The 19,113-nt window shown below is 51.8% G+C and overlaps 1 protein-coding gene across 5 annotated transcripts in view; it reads right to left on the bottom strand.

Moving 5' to 3' along the window:
• Window positions 1-19,113, bottom strand: part of SFSWAP (splicing factor SWAP) — a 61,330-nt gene that overhangs the window by 26,459 nt on the left and 15,758 nt on the right. For all 5 annotated transcript variants that reach the window (XM_069497006.1, XM_069497004.1, XM_069497007.1 and 2 more), the window contains 5 exons: window positions 18,366-18,478; window positions 17,250-17,385; window positions 2,053-2,293; window positions 904-1,035; window positions 246-339 (listed from right to left, as the gene is read on the bottom strand). In XM_069497006.1, coding sequence (XP_069353107.1) covers window positions 246-339; window positions 904-1,035; window positions 2,053-2,293; window positions 17,250-17,385; window positions 18,366-18,478 — 716 coding nt within the window. The remainder of the gene's footprint in view (window positions 1-245; window positions 340-903; window positions 1,036-2,052; window positions 2,294-17,249; window positions 17,386-18,365; window positions 18,479-19,113) is intronic.

Genomic DNA, 19,113 nt, shown 5'->3' on the forward strand with positions numbered 1-19,113 from the left:
ACCGAACGCGCGCAGAAACGGGACTTTTTTGTTTAGAACATGCAGGACAAATGATCGTCAACACGCTGTGAGCACAAATGAACATTTTCAACAGATCTAAGACAAGTTTAAACTCCGAGGCAGGGAAAGATAAAGACAGTATATACACATTAGAAAGAAATCTAGGACCAACAAGCCCTTTTGTACATCCCGAGAACAAACAGCAAGCGGTTTCTGTATCTGTACCCCTACCTTCCGGGACGTACCTGTGTGCTGTCCCCCCCCTCCTTCTGGAGGAAGAACTGCTTCTTAAACTCGTAGTAGGCGTTGTACTGGTGCCACGGCTGCAGGAACTCGAACCTGCGCAGGGCAAGGAAACAAGGCATTTAGGAAGGCAAGCGGACTGCGGTGACACGGGCGCCGTTCTCAACTCTCCACAGCGACTCTGTAATCTGCTCAGCAGGCTTATGAAGTCGCTGCTTTTACAGCTGCCCGTTCACAGACACGGGTGACGGGGGCAGAGGGAGGCTGGATCGCCTGCCCAGGTCACACTGGAGATGCCACCTTGTGCTTCCTGTTTTACTACCCGAGGCACGAAACATTATTTGATTTGAAAAAAGAAAGGACTGTGTATAAATTTCCAAGGCAGATTCTTGAAAAGCATGAGTTCCAGCCTTTTATTTTAGGTAGCTTCAACATTTTCACTTAAAAAAATAATACAAAGCAAACTAAAACAAAACCAGGCAACACAATAAAAAACACCAATCTAACTCTAAACAATAAGAGTATAAATCTATCTAAAAACATTTGAGTGAAGAAAAAGGATTAAAAACACAAAAAAGGAATTATGTATCTAGATTAAAAAAAAAACTAAACTCAAAGCCCAAATACCATGTATCTAATATACAAAATTTTTCCTCTGACCTTTGATCATTCTTGGCACGAACGCTGGTCTCAAATTTCAGGCCGTTCCTGGCGACGTACTCTGCCAGCTTGTCGATCACAGGCTGGATGTCGGGGGGCGGGGGGATGATGGCGGCCGCGGGGGCAAGTGCACTGCGGAGAAGAGCCCCGTGAGCCGAGCGGCCCTGGCGCCCCATGAGCTGATGGCGGGGCCTCCCCCGGCCTCAGACACTCACACGGGTGTGTGGGTCACACATGCGTGCATGGGTCACACATGCGTGCATGGGTCACACACGCATGGGGAAGGCTCTTTACAGAAGGTGCAGCTAATTAAAGTCAGTCACACAGAGACCATTGTCATCAACAGTGAAAATGGGGATTGTATTGAAAAATGAGACGTAAAGTGATAAGAACAGGTTCATTTTCTTCCCCTCCTAATTAACATTTCCCTCCAATCACAAGCTAATTCTTAGAAACAGTCAAGTGTTGGTTTTTTGTTATGCTGAAAAAGTCGGCTAGCATGACTCAAAATCCTTCATTTCACGTTTGACTTTCTCAGCATGATCTGAAAGAGGGTCATTTTGCAGAAATATTCAAGTGTTTCGTTAAGTTTCCCAAGAGCCTCTTGAAAACGGGGGACATTCCAGGCCCTCTGATGAGGCACCTGATCTGTACTCGTCCCCCCCCCCAGCACTGAGGAGCCCTTCCTGCTGGAGGGCCGGGTGCCCGTGCTGTCTGTGTGGGTTACCTGGTCTAACCGCCAGGTCCCCACCTGCCAACGGCTTGTGTGAGCCTCAAGAAGCGCCCGAATGCCACCACCAGCAACTCTGATACCCTGCACGTTCTGCAAACAACCGCAGTTCCATCTGACGTTGAGTTTAGCACCGCCCAGCGAGACATCGGCAGAATGCACGAGAGATGCTGGGGGTAAGGGCAGGTGCGGATGCCAGACCAGAGTGAAAGTTTCTAAGTGGCTGGACTTCCTTGCTAGGAATTTTCATGTTACGACAATTCCTGTTTCCCTGTCAACTTTTAACTTGGGATTTGGATAATAACGACTCCGATGATGGAGCAATCCAGATCACAGCCCCCCCACCGATTCACCGATGTCCTCGGTGACTGCTGTGCCCAGTGGTGCCCAGCAGGCGGCAGCGGGCCAAGCATGCTTACCTTGTGGTGGTGGTGGTGGAGGTGGCCCCGCTGCTTGTTTTGGCTGTGGTTGGTGGGGGCGGTGGTGTGGTCCCGGGAGGTGGAGGGGCAGTGGTCGTCACCCCGGGGGAGCTGGACACGGTCACGCCAGCAGGAAGGGTGCTGTAGTAAGTGGCCACGTCGATGCCCGGAGGGGGAGGCGCCAGGCAGTAGGTGCCATCCGGCAGCATGTAGTAGCTGTAATACATGGCTGCCACCGCGGCTGCAGAGACACAGTTTTTGGGGAGTGAGTGCGGCCAACGCCAGGCGAGGCTGCACATCTACAGCACAGTCAGAAAGGGCCACCTCCCCAGACGCAGGGCAGCGTCTGCCCGTTTCCAACCAGGCCGCCCCATCACGCGGATGCAAGAAAGGCTGCCCACGCGATACACAACTTAGAAGAACCGGGTGAAGCCAAACATACACCAGGGACAAACGGAGAGTGAATGGCGCAAGGACAGTCCAAGCAACCAGACGTGAACGTTCTCCAGACAAATTAATGTTCTCCCCAACTTCAGAATGTGCAGAACGGGAAAAAGTCCCCCCTCCAGAAGCAACTGGTGACCCTTTTTGTCTGTGGCCCGCCAAGCCGACATGAACGCACGCGCACACCAATGCCCTTGGCCCCCCACTGTGCCAGCAGCTCCGCCTTCTCTAACCTCACTTTTCCCATTTCCACGCTCCTCTTGGAAACCACCCCGCGTGCAAAGCTGGGCTGCTCTTCCAACCACCGCCCTGGACGCCGGCCCCCCACATAGACGTGCCGTGTGCATTTAAGACGCTCTGACAGACACTGAGGTGGTTTCTGGGCTTTTCTAGCAGAAACAATGACACACAGTGGCTTCCTACATATCTTGTGCACATATGCAAGTGTCTGTAGGATAACGGCACACTGTTTTAATAGTTAAAAATCCTGTAAATTTATCCATCTTTTGGGGGGGATGTTCAAAATCAGCCCAAGTTACAGAAAATTCAAGGATATGATTACGAATTTTTATTGCTAATCCTGCTGTAGATAAGCAACTGGTTCTGACTACACAGAGAGTTAATGTCCTCTTCATTAGGGGATGGCAAAAAGATTTCTCTAAGAAATTTTATCTTCATTTTCAATTAATTCATTCAAAAACAGCAACATTAAAACACTGAAAGCTTCACACTGCCATGGTTTTTAGCAATGCATGTTACGCAGGGAAAGGACCACAGAGACACACAACTTTAAATTTCCCAGTGACAGCCAGATCGCAGCCCTTCCGTCTGAGGCAGGGAAGATGCGAGATTCCCACGTGCCACAGGCACGCTCACCCCTAACGACTTACTGCTTATTAATTATGCATGTATGAACTCCCAAATTGTCACTCTCTAGCTCAATGTCACACGCCAACCACTGTCACACAGGAGCAGCAATAGTCCCCATTTTCAAAGTAAGACAGGTGGCCTCAGCGTGCTGCGCACTGCACGGTCTTCAACACACAAACACGCAAACAGCGTCTCTGCAGAAAGGCCAGGACCACGACGACACCATCTGACGCAATCAGGGGTGGGCGGTGCCGGCAGCAGGACAGGCTCTGTGGGCTCCTGTAGGGGGGCGGGTGTCTTGTCTCCATTCTCTCTGCAACCCCAGCGCTGAGCACGCAGGATTTGTTGGGTGGACAAACTGATACAGTGGTTCAAAGGTAGACCATTCCTACCAAAATCAGGCATTCAAACGTAAGCATGTGCTGACGTAAGATACCACGTTATCCTTTAAAGAGTGGAATCACTATTCCCACCCATCCCCCCTTGGAACAATCAAGCTACTATGGGTCCCACTCCTCAGCCCTGGGCACAGCCACCACAGCAGAGGAGGTGGTGGCCTGGCCTCCCGCACGGGCGCCCAACAATGCATCCTGTGTCTCCGGGAGGGTGGCTGGCCGGGCAGACCGGGCCGACACAACACTGACCGGCTACCGCCGGCCCGAGCCTCACATCTCAGCAAGGACAGAAACCCCATGTCCTATCCTGGACTGCCAGTCTCTTGCCTGAAAACAAACCCAAGTAGATTTTAAACTGCAGCCACAAGGAAGATATCTGAATTCATAAAAACAACCAAAACAGTTTATAATTGTTTCAACTAGAAGTATGCGTCACACAGCTCTGACTCGATACATTCTGTATGTAAATGCGTACATAGAGAAGGACAATCACACTTGAACAGAAGTGAATGAACTGCTTACTGCTTTCACAACCGAGTATCATCCCTTTGAAAGTACTAACACGCAGGCCGGGCATGGTGGTGCACACCTGCAGTCCCATCTACTCGGGAGGCCGAGGCGGGAGGATCGCTTGAGCCCAGGAGCTGGAGGCTGCAGTGAGCTGTGATGATGTCACTGCACTCCAGCCTGGGCAACAGAGCAAGACCTTGTCTCAAAAAAAAAAAAAAAAAGAAAGAAAGAACGAACGAACGAACTAATAAGCAGACTGCTAGTCTATATGACCTTCCTGAACCTTCCATCATGTTAAATTAAAACAAAGTGTTAAAAAAACAGCACTGCTGGCAAGATGGCAGACTAACTCAGAAATTCACCTACTGCAAACATCTAAAAATGTTGGCTAAAATATAACGAAACATTTAAAATGTACAGCTGAGCTTGCAGAAAGAAAAAGTGGCCGTCTCCAGGTGGGAAAATAAAACTAACCCCGAGACCTGAACACGCCTCCCGGGACAAACCCAGGCCGGGCCCACAGCCGGCTGCGCGGTTCCCGGTTCCACACTGAGAACCGGCCCAGGCTGACGCCCTCCGCGCACCCTCCCCCCAGCACAGGGCCTCCTGCAGGACGGCAGGGCTCAGACCCACGGAGAGAAGGTGTGAGCAGCATCCCTGGCGCAGGCTGCTAGGACTTCTCACCTACACGCTTTGTGACTCTTCCCCGTGAGATTCAACTGAGTTTGAAAGTCTCCTTATATTTCAACATGACCCTGGGAGAGGGGGCGTCTGTGTGCCTGGTGCAGCGGACGCTCACCGGCCGGCAGGTGCCCTGGGGCATCGGATGGCTACAAGCAGCCTGGGAGCCCACGCAGCAGCGGCGGCAGCAGCAGCGGCGGCTCATGAATTTCACCACGTGGCTCTTGGCCACCTCTCCCAGATTCTCGTTTTGTGGACTGTCAGTGACACGAAGGTCTCAGGGAGGAGGTGGGATCAGTCCTTCCCCACAGACACCCAGCCCCGGGTGGCAGGTGTGGCAGGCCAGAGTGGTCTGAGGCCAGCCTCTTGGGGTCTCTGCCCCGGGCTCAGCCCGCACTCTGGCCTCCCGTCTGCCCCCCGCTTCCTGCCCTGGGCATGACTGCGCGGCGCCTCTGCCTGCAGGGAAGCCCCTCTTCAGCTCACGTCCACGGCCACCTCTTTAGGGACGCTCCGGCCCCAGGCAGGCTTGGGGGCCTTTGCTCTGGCCTCACGTGGGGCCCTGCACACATCCCCATCCCTGCGACACCAGGGCTGCTGGTGCAGCGACGGCCCCGAGGGCTCCACGTCCTACAAACAGTGACAGTAACCCCTCAGCAGCCTGCACAGCTCCCGCTATGTGAAATATGCAAATTCTTAAAAGGCACCCACTTTATTAATAGAAGAGAGTTAAAATGTGGCACTGTGTTTCGGCGCTCGTGTCACATGAGCACATCTGAGAAGCTGCAGCAAGCCAGTTGCCGTGCCCCTGCTGTGGGGAGAAGTGGGGGTCCCCCAACCCGCAGCGGATCTAGACAGTGGCGGGAGGGGTGCTGTGCCGGGGGGCCCTGCCTGCCAGGACTGGGGTGCTGCTGACAGACGTCCCCCGTGGGATCCTGGCGGGGAAGGAATCCTCGCTAGGGTGCTTCAGGACCGCACAAGAGAGCAGAGGGTGGGTCTTGCAGGGAAGGCTGCTCTTGGAAGGGAAGACAAAGCAGCTCAGAGGAGGTGAGCGCGTGTCAAGGAGAGTCGCCCACTCCACGCCAGGACGAAAAGGCCGCGGGGAGCTGCCAGCGCGGAGCGGGTGGGGACGCACGAGGGGCAGAGGCTCGTGACTGCAACACGCTCCGGCAGGAGGCTCGGAGGCAGGACTGGCCCGTGCGAGTGAGAGCTCAGCCTGGGAGAAAATGTGCCCCGAGGCACCTCTGAGCTTTCGGAGCCACAGATGAATCTGGGAAGACAGGAATTCAATAAGGCACAAAGAGGAGGCAAAAGCACCAAATGCGATCAAAAGGGAGACCGCCACGCCAGGGTCAGCAAAGTGTCATGGCCCCCGTTGTAGCACAGCCCACGGGCAGAATGGCTTTTACGTTATTAAACAGCTGGGAAAAAAACCAAAATAATATTCCACGATGTAAAAATTATATGAAATTCAAGTTTCAGTGCCCACACAGTAAGCTTTGTTGACGCCCAGCCACACTCGCAGGTCCGTGGCTGTCCGTGGCTGCTGCAGTCACAGCAGTGGAACTGGGGGCTGCGACAGACCACGGGAGGGCAAAGCCAGGGAGGGCTCCTCTCTGGGCCTGGGAGGAAGGCTGCCGAGCCCGCTGCAGGGCTTAGAACCCAACAGAGCAGCACCGTCACAGAACCAGCAACACTCACAGCGCGAGGAGTAAAACCCACGTGGCCGACACAGAAGGTGGACACACGCCGAACGCCAAACGCAGAGGATAAAACTGCAATGAGAGAAGGATGGGCTCGGAAGGAAAAGAGGATCCAGAGTACAGAAATCGTAGGGTATGACAGGATTAGATAAGGAAAAAACCACCAAAACAAAGAACTTGGTGTCTTTTAAGTGAACAGCCTACAAATGGGACAGAAAAGGTATTCAGAGGTACAACGGAAAAGAATTTCCCTGAAATGAGAAGTGAATCTTTGATTGAAAGGCAACAACACATTCCAGGAAACACGGGCAACGCAGGATCAAGTTAATGAAGTTCAAGGGCAAAGCGCGACTTCCTTAGGCGTCTGGTCAGGAAGGGCATCCACCCAGCGGGGCGGGGCGCGAAGGGGAGGCCTCGCCCCTCCCCACAGCAACAGGCCGTGCGGGACACACGGGAGCAAGCGTGACTCAGTGCCGCTCCCTGCCAAGCGGCTATGCGTGTCAAAGGCAGCAGGCAAACAGTCCCAAACACCAGGGAACAACTGCACCAGGAGCAATGGATGAAAACCAACCGGTGAACAAACCCCAACAACCAGTCAAAGGCAAACACCGGCAGACCCAGGTCTGTAAGGCGGAAAGGGACAGCACCAGCCCCTGAGGGACAGCGCCAGCCCCTGCGGGAGTTTACAAGGACGAGGGAGGGAGAGAGAGAGGGTTAGATAGGGAGGTGTCGTTACTCAAGGCTTTTGCACCCAGACAAGCTGTCCTTTCTACCCAGGGATGAGGGCAGGCACTTTTCAAGTATGCAAGAATTCATGAGCTAGAGTCCCTGTAAAAACCCGTTTACGAAATTCAAACGACCAGGAAAAGGTGAACTGAATCAAGAGCACAAATGGAGAAGCTGTGATTAAAAAAAACTCATCTACTCAACCACAGAACTCAGATTAAGCACACAGGAAATTATACTTACAGAGCAGAACTTAAGTACTAGTTATAAATTCTCACAATAGAAAAATATTATTTCTAACAAAAAAATCAGGAGTGTAGGGAAGGTATTTTATAAGAGCTAATTTCCTCTAGTTTCAGAGCTAGCAGAGTTAATGATAAAAATATATAGCTTTAAAAATATCTACAAGGACAACCTTTTAATGTTCTCCTATGCCTTTTTCAGAACTGCATTCTTGAGGTATGGAAGAAATTTTTAACTGAAATTCAGCAATAACCTCACTTTTAGATTATAGGCTCTTCCGTTAAGTTTAAGTAAAAATAAGTTTATTAACACTTTAAGTATTTCCATTGACACAGTCAACGTTTCAATCTGTATCTTTAAAAAAATTTTTTAAATATCTGTATTTACGGTAGGCCTTCCCCCAAATTATCATTAATCAAATGAATTTTCCTAAGTCAGAATACTTCAGGAAGAGCTTAAAGAAAATTTGACCCTTTGAAAATTATTTAAGGAGAAAACTGTACGCTATGATTTCTCTAGAAGGAGTACAGGAAATAAAGATTAAATTTTAAACATTTACTGATGGTCCAGAATTCTCACTATTAGAAACATGCTAACTTTTAGGCTCTATCTCTCTCAGCATCTCGGCACAAAGATGCTCTTTGTCTTCCACAGACACGAGGGTCTTTCTTCTGCTTTTTGTTCACCACGATGACCTCAGTCTTTTCCTGTGCTGATGACGTCCACGACTGTTAGTAGTGGCTATTTCTGGATGGTAGTATTTTTTCTTCCTTCTACTTTTCTTGATTTACAATAAAACCATTTTTAAAAAGGGCTTGGACAGTAAGTAAAGCACTTCAGGGTCATGATTTGTAGGGGGAAAAACGCTATAAACAGCAAAAGCACATTTAAAAAAACTGGTATAGAAGAGAAGATCTAGCCCAGCTGCACAAAAGGGTTTAATTTCACTTAAGCTATTTATACAACAAACAGGAAAGAAATTGAGTTGGCATTTTATTTTTTAAAAATCATACGCCATAACACTATTTAGTATTTCAGTATTATTACCCTCTGCATAATGAATTTTACCTATCTATCAACTAAGTGATAACAAAAAATAAAAAGCATGACAACGTTGTCAGGCTACTGATAAATGAAAGAAATTATTAGTTTTGCATATTTGCATTTATATAACTTCTAGAAAAAATTTGTGTGTGTGTGTGTATATTTTTTTAAGCTCTGTTGGACTTGAAGGAAAAAATTGGTTTAAAATAAAAATAGAGGCTTTTCTTCCCTGGCTACCAAAATCTAGGAAAATCTCTATCGGTAGAAAGTAAATAACACGGAACGACTGAGTCTCTCCTCCGGTGATTATTAAATACCAGGTACCCTCACAGAGGAGGGACAAGCTCAGTGACTCCAATCCCAGCAGTGCGAGGCAGCAGGTTTTTGTGGGGGAGAAAGATGTTACAGGGGCAGCTTCCGCCTTGACAGAACACACTGAGCTGACGAAGTATTCTTGATATCGTATGGAATTGATTCAGGATGCTAGTTCAGTCTCAAAATAAGCATCACACAAATCCACAGTTTTCTGCCAAGGTGGTATAGGTCACGCTGCAGGAATTCAAGCAGCACAAATGACAGGTGAGGCCCCCGCCCCAGAGCTGACCGTTGGCACTGGTTTCTGACCTGTCCTTCTGGACGCTGACACGGAAGCACACAGACACTTCCCTCCCCTCGACACCGAGCACTGACCCTCCTCTCGTGGCGGCGTCCCAGCAGCCCCCGGGGACAGCGCACCAGTGCGGGCTCACTAGGCCCCACCGACGACACACAGGTCGACTCTGTCTTCTGCTACGACTGCAAATCTCGCCTGCAATGAATATTCTCGCAGCTGTATCTTTACCCACATGTTTGCGGACCAAAGCAGACATCCCGGGCAAAGCCCCATGCATCAGAACTCTGACCTAGGTATCGCCGGCTCGCCCCCCGCATCCGTGGAACAAATCTGCATCCCATCCGTGATATACGAGTCCTGTCAGCCTTTCCTTCTCTGCTTAGCTGGCAGCTGAGAACGGCACGTAGGTTTCATCTGCATTTCTTTTATTTAATTTCTATTATCTATGTATGTGCTGCCGAAGTAAGAACTAACCTCTGTTAAGATACCCAAATTTATATCTATGAAATAACATTTCGACAGCCTAAAAACCTCCATTTGCTCCTAAGGCTTGTGGCTGCAGACTCGCGTGTGACAGTGAGCGCAGCCCTTCCTGCCCTAACACGAGCCTCAGACCCCGGTGACCTGCCGCAGTCGGGGGGACATCAAGCCGGGACTGCGAGGATCTCAAGTCAGCAGATGCGGTTGAGTGGCCGGGAGGATAAACCTTAAAAAACTCAGGGCCATTTTTGCCTCTGTGGATTATTTTTTATATTGCAGTTGATTTTTCTACCAGTTTTAGGGGACTATTATTAGGTTTTCTTCCCTATTTGATTGTAAGAGCTGTCTATACATTAAAGATATTTTTCCTGCTTTCTCAACAGTTTTATTTTTTCATTGGTGGAAAATAATATAATGTCTGTTGGCTGAAAACAGACAATTCTTCATCCTGAAGGAAGTGTCTTTATTTTCCCAAGAATTTCCACATCTGGCACTTGCGTCTGGAAGTGATTTTGCTGCTGGATAGAAGTGAGGCTCTGATGTGATCTGGTTCCCAAATAGCTCTTCCTGGGGCTGCTGTTTCCCGTCCCAGGGACTTACTTCTACGTGCCCCTGTCTCTCGGCCCGCTCTCCTTCTCCCCCTGCGGAGCCCGCGGCCCCTGTGCCGCGCTGTCTCCTTCCAGACACGCCGCGGGAGCCCTGGCTGGGCCGGTGCCCGCCGTGCTGGGGAACCGGCGCCACGGCAGACACGGGGGGAGGGCAGGCTCCCTTCTGCTCTTAGCAGTAGAGTTTTTCTCTTACACTACTTATTCCAGTTAAACTTACAGTACTTATGTATTTAACTAAAATTTATGTAAACAGATGAAATTTGAGTGAAAAAGACAATTACTATTTCTGCAAAAATGAAGGTAAATGCTTCTGAGAGATGAGATAGAAGAGCAATGGCTTCCCAAGCCGCAGGGCAACTGGAGAAGGGCACTGACGGCGAAGCCCTTGAAGCAGGAGGAGCCCGGCTGGCACTCCGCGCCCTGGCGCTCGGGCTCCGCCACGTCACAGAAACGCAGCAGGAGGGCAGCGCCCGGCAGGCGGCTCCCACGTGACAACCACGGGCACCGTGGCCAAGGGCCCCGTGGCTGAAGTCGGGTGAAAGCACAGGGACGTTTCAGACAGAAGGTGTTTCAGGTCATACGTAGCATCCGTGGACCTTTTGTCCTTTAGACAGTCACCAACTGGGCCCGGAGAGGACGTCCCTGCCACATGGCAGTCTACTACACATGGGCGCGTCACCCTTTGCTCCTCCTCCTGCTCAAACTCCTCACATTCTGGCTCTGACTCATTATTTTCTTAGACAGCCACGGAATCATCCCGTTAAGATAAAAACAAACCACCCCACAAACCCTCCTTTGGTTTCACTGGATCTCACCAATGTGAAATCTTTAAAATACATCCTCAGTGTTTCCATCAGAATACAACAAAGTGCTGCTTTTATATAACATTGAAGCTGTACAAATGGGGAAACTGAGGCCTACAGAAGCAAAGCGAACTGCCCAAAGCCATCCAGCCACGACAGAACAGAGCCACAAAGACTGTTTTTTCAGGAAGTGCAGACATACTATAAACCTTCCCATTCACACCCAGGGCTGGGAAGATACACGTCCCGCAGTTACAACGGTCGTCCTTGCGTGGTGAGGGTCTGAGGACAGTTCTCTGGGCTTTTCTATGGTTTCCACGTTTCTCTTGTGCCCCAAACCCAAACACTTAACCTGCCGCTGCTCTCAGCCAGAGAAGCCCCCGCCAGCTCTCTGCACGGCCCAGCTTCCCGTGGCCACACCGCCTCGTGCCGCCTTCACGTGTGGGGCCGTGTTCTGCCTGTGGCACCAGCGTGACCTTCACGGACACAGTGCGCACTCCCTGCCTGGCGTGCCTGCCTCTGGGAGCAGGTGCTCCCGCCCTCACCGCCTGGCCCCGTCCCAGCCCGTGCCCAGCCCATGCCCAGCCCGTGCCCGACAGCCGCAGCAGCAGCTCCGTCCCTGTGTCCACAGGCCCACCCCTCGGGACATGTGTGTGAAGATGTTCATTTACACGGGGCAAGTCAGTCTTAGGTGTCTGTGCCGTTGTTTCCTCCTAGGGAACACCAGGTGCTTCTGGAACTTCTATTCTTCATTTTTTAAAGGTTATTCACTCAGTACACACTCCCAGGAACCCCGGCATGCCCTCGCAAGGAGCGAAAGAGGGTGCGCTGGCCAGCAGACGGTCAAGGTCTCTGTCCGTACGCAGCGTCCTGTCCAGGGGGCTCGCACCTGCAAACACACACACACAGCTGTGCAACGTGCAGCCGTGACGGGCTCTGAGAGCGCAGCGGAAACGTGCGATGGCGGGGGCTGAGCTGGGCAAGGAGGGGAATATGTGGGCATGGAGTAGTGTGCCCTCTGACCTCCTACAGTCACCATTTGTTTGTTTTGAGACAGGATCTCGCTCTGTCACCCAGGCTGGAGAGCAGTGGCATCATCATAGCTCACTGCAGCCTCCAACTCCTGGGCTCAAGTGATCCTCCTGCCTCAGCCTCCTGAGTAGCTGGGACTACAGGCGCATGCCACCACGTGTGGTCTCGTGGTACTTTTTTTTTTAGAAACAGGGTCTTGCTATGTTGCCCAGGCTGGTCTTGAACTTCTGGCCTCAAGCAATCCACCCGCCTCAGCCTCCCAAAGTGCTGGGATTACAGCGTGAGCCACCGTGCTCGGCTCAGTGGCTCTCTCATTCATACAGGGTTCTTCTCATTTCCCTTCATGCTCATTTTAAAGTCCTCCTGGGTTAGGTCTTGGTTAGTCAGGACAAACAAAACCACTCTCTTCATGAGCAGCAGAAGTCTGTAACTTTGCTACTCTGCGTGTGGAGCAAGAACATGGACGCAGTGTGCAGGTGTCGCCCTGCGCAGAGGCACGCTAGCCCTGGTCCAGCTCCTGAGTCCCCGGGAGCAGCAGAAAGCAGCGAACACTCTCTGTGCCACAGTCCTGGCACCTCCTGCCCCAGACGGCAGAGTCCCTGGACGCCTCCCCAGCCTCTGCTGCTGGCATCAGCATCACCCCAGCCATGGGGTTCCAGTGGGCTGTGCCACACGGACACCTGCCGGCAACAGGAGCAAAGTTCCCGAATGACGGTGGCAAGTCACACATCGCGCACTGGGCAGCTCCCGACTCTCACCGAGCCCTCAGCTGCCGCCCCAGGGTGGGCATCACATTTCCTGCATCCAGGGGGTCAGACCTGCGGTCACCTGGAGACTACGCCCTAGGGATGACGCTGTGGGGAGGGGGGCACGGCGTGCCAGGGCAGGGTCCTGGGGTGCTGTTCCTGCTTTCAGCCTCTGCCAGGCCGGGGCTTCCCCAGTGACAGGGAGGAGGCACCGCCTGTGTCAACACTTCAATGCCTAAATGCGACAGGTGTCACTGCCTAGTTCTCACGACGTGCACTGTACTCTAGCATCATGAAATTGCCCCCTATAAATGACGAGAACTATCACTCCCCGCAAAGCTGGAGTGAAATGCTAAGACTGTCAACGGCTTCAGGGAGCCTTCAGACCTCCTGGCCTGTCCCCGGGTCCCAGGGACAGGAACGGGAGGGGGAGCCAGGGAGCTGCACACAGGACAGTCCTCACAGAGAGGAGCAGCCGCTCAGCGTCACCTGGCTAGTCCTAGAAGACTGCACCACTTCTGCCCGTTCCTATAGTGCTGAAGCTTCACACCCACAGCCTTGCTCTGGCCTGTGGCAGCCACGCTGGCAGTGGTTTGTCATTCAGGCCACAGGCCTCCACGTTCATCTTAGGGCACGAGCTCCTTTGTGCTTTAAATCACGTTTTCTCCCTTGTGTGTGATTTCTGTCCTTAGGACAGGTGATCAGGGTCCATAAGCCATGCTGCTCCCTGGACACCCGCCCTGCCCGGCCAGCCTGGGCCCAGCCACGCCCTCTCCAGACTCACATGGCTGCAGCTGTCCCCGCTGAGGGTCTTCCAAAAAGTTATCAGTAATTCTAGTAATTTCAAGACAGTTTCTTATTACCTACTACAGTATTTTCCCAAGTGCAAGGTCCACAATCTAAACCCTCTTCTGAAAATTACTTAAATGCCTGTGAATGTTACTCCTTCTCTGTATAAGAAACAGGAAGGCCACACACACCTGCAGCATGGACAGTAACACACCAGAGACACGAGAATGGGAGGTTTTGTGCAAGACTCTGCAGGCAGGACACTTCTGTGGACACGCCGGGTCAGGGGACAGGAGGGCGTGCCGAGAGCTGTCTGTGGGCAGCAGAACCAAAGATCCATCTCTGCTCCAGCTCTCCTGCCGGGGTCAGGGGGGCCCCACAGGAAAAGGACTCCTCAAGACCTTCCTTTGCATTGGCTGAGGCAGTAATTTTGCAACAGTCCGCCAACTTCATACACTACACTCACAAAGACGACAGGCACGGCCTGATCTCGTCCTCACACAGCTCAGCAACGCCTGGAGACAGCAGGAGGGACGGACCTCAGTGTGACTCTGCAGGGACGAGGGCTTGACATGAACTGAGAGCAAGTGACCGGCTGCTTGTGTCCTCACCACCAGCGTTTCAAACGTAGAATTATTCCAGAACTGTTTTACTTTGTTGCTTAAGCACAACGGCAATGCACACTCACACGAGTGTGGAAAATAAAGTATGCAGAGAAAAAATCGACCACAGGGCTCTTTCTCAGAGGCAGCTCTGAGCCTAATCACTCTTTGCACAGTTCTCTCTAGTTTATCTATTATTTTAAACACAGGTGGGATCCAATGCATACTTTTATAATTAATATTACACAGATAAACTTAAATTATCTTGAACTCTAGCGCAAGCGAACTAAAACCAAAAACCATTAGCAGTTTTTCCTTTAATTGAACTGCATTTGTAAATAAATGCCTTTATCAATGACTGATCACAAACCAATAACCACGTAACAGTCACCTGTGGACGACAGGCAGTTTCTGAATCATGACCAACCCAGGCAGAGAAACGGCTGCTGCCACTGCTGTCTCCACCTGCCAGTGGCTGACAACCCCCCCGACGGGACCCCCGATTCCTTGCTGCTTCACTGCAAGGCCAAAGGCAAAGACGAGGTCACCAGGACTTCTGCCTGTGGAATTTCAATAGCTCACAGAGTCACAGACAGGCAGGACGACGTCTCCCACGTGACGGCGAGAGGCGGTGAGACCCAGGCAAGGGGAGTCCGCAGGGCGGGGGACAGCAGGGCTGGGGCTGGGGCTGAGCTCCGTCCGCAGCAGCCGCATCCGTAGGGGCCAAGGTGCTGCAGGACACCAGTGGTGCCAGGACAAGCCACTCCTCCCACAAAGGGACACTGGCTGTGTGAGCCCAAGCACAGGTCACACTGATGGCTCTGACCTCAGGGCTGAGGCAGGACTGTGTCTACAACCTACAAACCTGAACATCTGACGTACTCACTCTCACCATGACTCCAGACTCCCAAATGCCTTATCCTCCACGTGTCCGTCACTCTCACCGTGTAAAGAGGGAGCAGGTGGGTTTGGGAACAGCCTCGCACTGCACTGAGGGCAGGCGGTGGTGACTCACGGCCCCTGCAGAGCACTTCCTGTTGGGAGGTTGGGGACTGACATCGGTGCCCGGGCTGAACAGAGCAGGCCACACGGGGTTCTCACAGAGGCAGAGGCTGCCACGGCACAGGAGCTCTCTAGGGTCTCCCCACCGCACCAGCCACCTCTGCACGATTCGGTTCAGAGCACGGCCCCCACCAGACCGGGATGTCGTGTGTCACTGAGAGGCCACGGTCGGCCCGCTCCCCCGTCCCGCCTGGCCCTGCAGGGTGGTCCGCACACGGCCCCACGACTGACCTCTGTGGAACTGTGCTTCTAGTAAGCAGAATGCATGATCGAGCCCCACCCAACTCCCTGTCCCTCTCCTTTGCAGCAGAGTGGACTGGATCGGGGACCCAGTGGACCTGCCTGGACACTGCGTTTGACTCAAGCAAACTCAACAGCAGCCGTGAGAAAGGAAAACACAGACGTGGAGCGAACGTCCCCTAAGTGCACAGGGCTGGCTGGGCTGGGGCCCAGTCTCCGCTCCTCGTGACGCCGAGGCGGGAGCTCTCGGGGTGCCGGTGGGGCTCAGGATTTGAAGGCATCTGTCTACCCGACATCCAAGCGTGAGGACTGGGCGTGAGGAGCCACGTGCACAACTCCTCAAGGACAGCTGCCTGCGGCCGCTCACACTGTGCAATGATGGCAGAACCAACCCAGCAGCACACGACCCACCGCTGGGGTCGAATACTCCAAGAAACAGGATTTGACTTGATTCAATCATTTAAAGAAATTATCTAAGTTCTTAACTTTAAGAGGTTTTTTAGGGACACAGGCTGAAAGCTCACTCAAGTAATGGATTTTTCAAAGTCTAAAAAAGTCCAGCGAGTGCCAGTGCTAAACGGAAGTGCGGAAGAGCACAGCCATCGGGTCCAACAAAAGCTGGTCCCACATAAAGGGCTGCTCACAGTTTCAGACAATTGAGCTCAAGCTGACGGAGGCGGACAAGCTTTACAGAGGGACCCGGGACAACAGATCCGCATGGAAGCGGCTGGACAACAAATTCCTGCTGCTCTGCTGACGATAATCACCTCACTCAGCAGCCAACCTCTGAATACAGTAATTAAAAAAGATCTGATATTGAGACCAAGGCCAACAGTTTCAAATGATCTCTTGAACAGAACTTCAAGATCTACCTTCAATTAATAATCTTTAAGTAATTAAAAAGATAAAATAATAGCAATCAGTGAGAAAAAGAAATGTGATTCTTTGGTGCGTATCATACGCTGCCCTATGCTGCACGTCTCTTTCAAGAAAGCAACCGTGGCAGGCAAGACCACGTGTCCCTCCAACACCCTCTCCCCGTTCTTCTACAGAACTCTGTGCACACTGTCTACCCCGCACGGTGTGTCTACACTAGTGCAGCACCACGGTACCATCACAGAATTGTCTGTGCTACAGACAAGACCACGTGTCTCCCCAACACCCTCTCCCTGTTCTTCTGAACAGAATTTGGCATTTGTTTCAGGTGTCAGTGTGTCCAACTGAGGGCCCATCTCCCAGCCTCCACTGCAGGTGGGGATGACCACGTAACCACGTGACCTCCGGCTAGTCAATGGGACTGAAGGGAAGCCACCGGTATGGCTCCTGGGTACAGCTGCTGGGAAGATCTTTAAGGACGTTTCTGCCTTGGCCCTTCCTCTCCTTCCTTCCCGAAATGCAGGGTTGATGCTGGAGACAGGCAACCATCTTGCCCACACTGGGTCAGCCAAAAGGATGACCTCATGGCACCTCCCTCGTGGCCACAGTGGGTCTGACCTGCGCCCTCCACACCTGCTACAGCAGTGGGAAAGCAGCCCTGGCGGGCAGGGCTCGGCAGCTGGCTCTGTGACAGGCAGCGGAACACAGGTCAGGACGCACAGTGAGTACTCACAGTCTGTCGTGTACTCCACCTGGGAGGGCTGCGCGGGCGCGCCGTCGGCCGTCTGTGCTGCGGGGGCGGAGCTGTCAGCCTGTGCTTTGCGGACAAGTGCTGCTAGGGGGTGATCCGGGTCCACCACCTTCAAGGGCTGGAGACGGAGAAGACACGCGGCCTCAGCACTTTCTGTACTGGGACCCAAACGGCGCGACTCAACTTTGGTGTGCGTGACTTAGACAAACCAACACGCGTGGGCATGTCCAGACACACACACACACACACACACACACGCACACACACGCACGCATGCGCAGGTCATGACTAACTGTGGCCAGGTGCTCCAGCTGGTTCTAAGTCCCAGAGGACCTGCGTAAACGCCCGGCTTCCCTCTCCGTAACCAACACCACACAAGGAAGGAGGGGCCATCACCGCTAGATCGCTGATGCAACGTGATCGTTCAAACTCATGCAAAACGTGAAACTCTGCCCTCCCTCACAGGAATTTCTGATTTCTAATCACCCACAGCTTTAATAGTCCGATCAATCAAGAATTATTCCCTAAGGGACCAGCCACATGGCATCGGCTGCTGCAAACCACATGCTGAAGTCTAATGGGCTCCAGTTCTCGGCACCGACGGCAGGAGAGTGGTGTGAACTAACCGCAGGTTAGGCTGAGTGACTGCTTTATACGGACGAGGGGAGCATCAGAAATAAAAACATTCACTTCCACCTATCTATGGAGGTCAGAGAGGGCTTCAAGCAGCACACTCTAAACAGCTATTAATATAAAATCCAATCCTATAATGAAGTCTACACGAAAAAACAATTATTAAGTCCTAATCAACTCTACTTATTCTAAATATCCCAGAGGATTAAAATAATAATAAAGTGAAAATACAAAAAATAAAGTGAAAATAATCTGCTTGTGAAATGTATAAGGTAGATATAGAAAACATACAGCAAATCGTCTGCCACCGAGCTAAAAACAAAAATGCACCATGCACCTCAAGGATGAAAAAATAAGATATAGCTCTAACACCCAGGAAACGACTGGCTTCTTACTTCCCAAAATTAACTTAGCAGCAGTGCGGTCATGACACGAGAAAGCATAGCTGGGTAAGGAGATAGAGACCTTCATCAGCTCCTCGAGGCGGTTGCACTTCTGGGAGGCGAAGAGAGACGGGTGCAGGTAATTCCCATCTTCCTCATCATCATCGTCCTCATTGTCCGAGTTGACCCCTGGCTCTGAAATCACAATCACAGGTTGAGCTTTTAGTGTATGGAGAGAAAAAAACGTATAAATAAATTGTGCAAAAACTCAGCAGCAGACCAAGGCAGAGCTCTGCACGGTCATTCCTTGGTCTCCCGTCCAAAGACACCTCGGGATGCTCGTTCCCTGAGCCCCTGAGCTGGGCAGAGAAGCCAGGCAGCAAGGAGGCAGCCCCCAGCGCTGACCAGTCGGGGGCCCTGCATGCTCTCTGGTTTTCATTAAAAAGAAAAAGGTAAGAATCTGACTGATTTATGAGAAAACAACACTAACAGAAATAAAGAAACTACAACAAACTAGGAGAAGAAATCTGTAATAAGGTTTACACAACAGACTCCAGACATCTTATTTCAGCCGAAGACAACAAAATTCAATGCAAGACTTTTACATAAAAAGACTTCTCAGGCCGGTCGCGGTGGGTCATGCCTGTAATCCCAGCACTCTGGGAGACCGAGGCGGGAGGATTGCTTTGAGGTCAGGAGTTCGAGGCCAGCCTGAGCAAGAGCGAGACCCTGTCTCTACTAAAAACAGAAAGAAATTATCTGGACAACTAAAAATATAGAAAGAATTAGCAGGGCATGGTGGCACATGCCTGTAGTCCCAGCTACCCATG

This window comes from Eulemur rufifrons, chromosome 21 (genome assembly GCF_041146395.1).
Source record: "Eulemur rufifrons isolate Redbay chromosome 21, OSU_ERuf_1, whole genome shotgun sequence".
NCBI classification, from domain to species: Eukaryota; Metazoa; Chordata; class Mammalia; order Primates; family Lemuridae; genus Eulemur; species Eulemur rufifrons.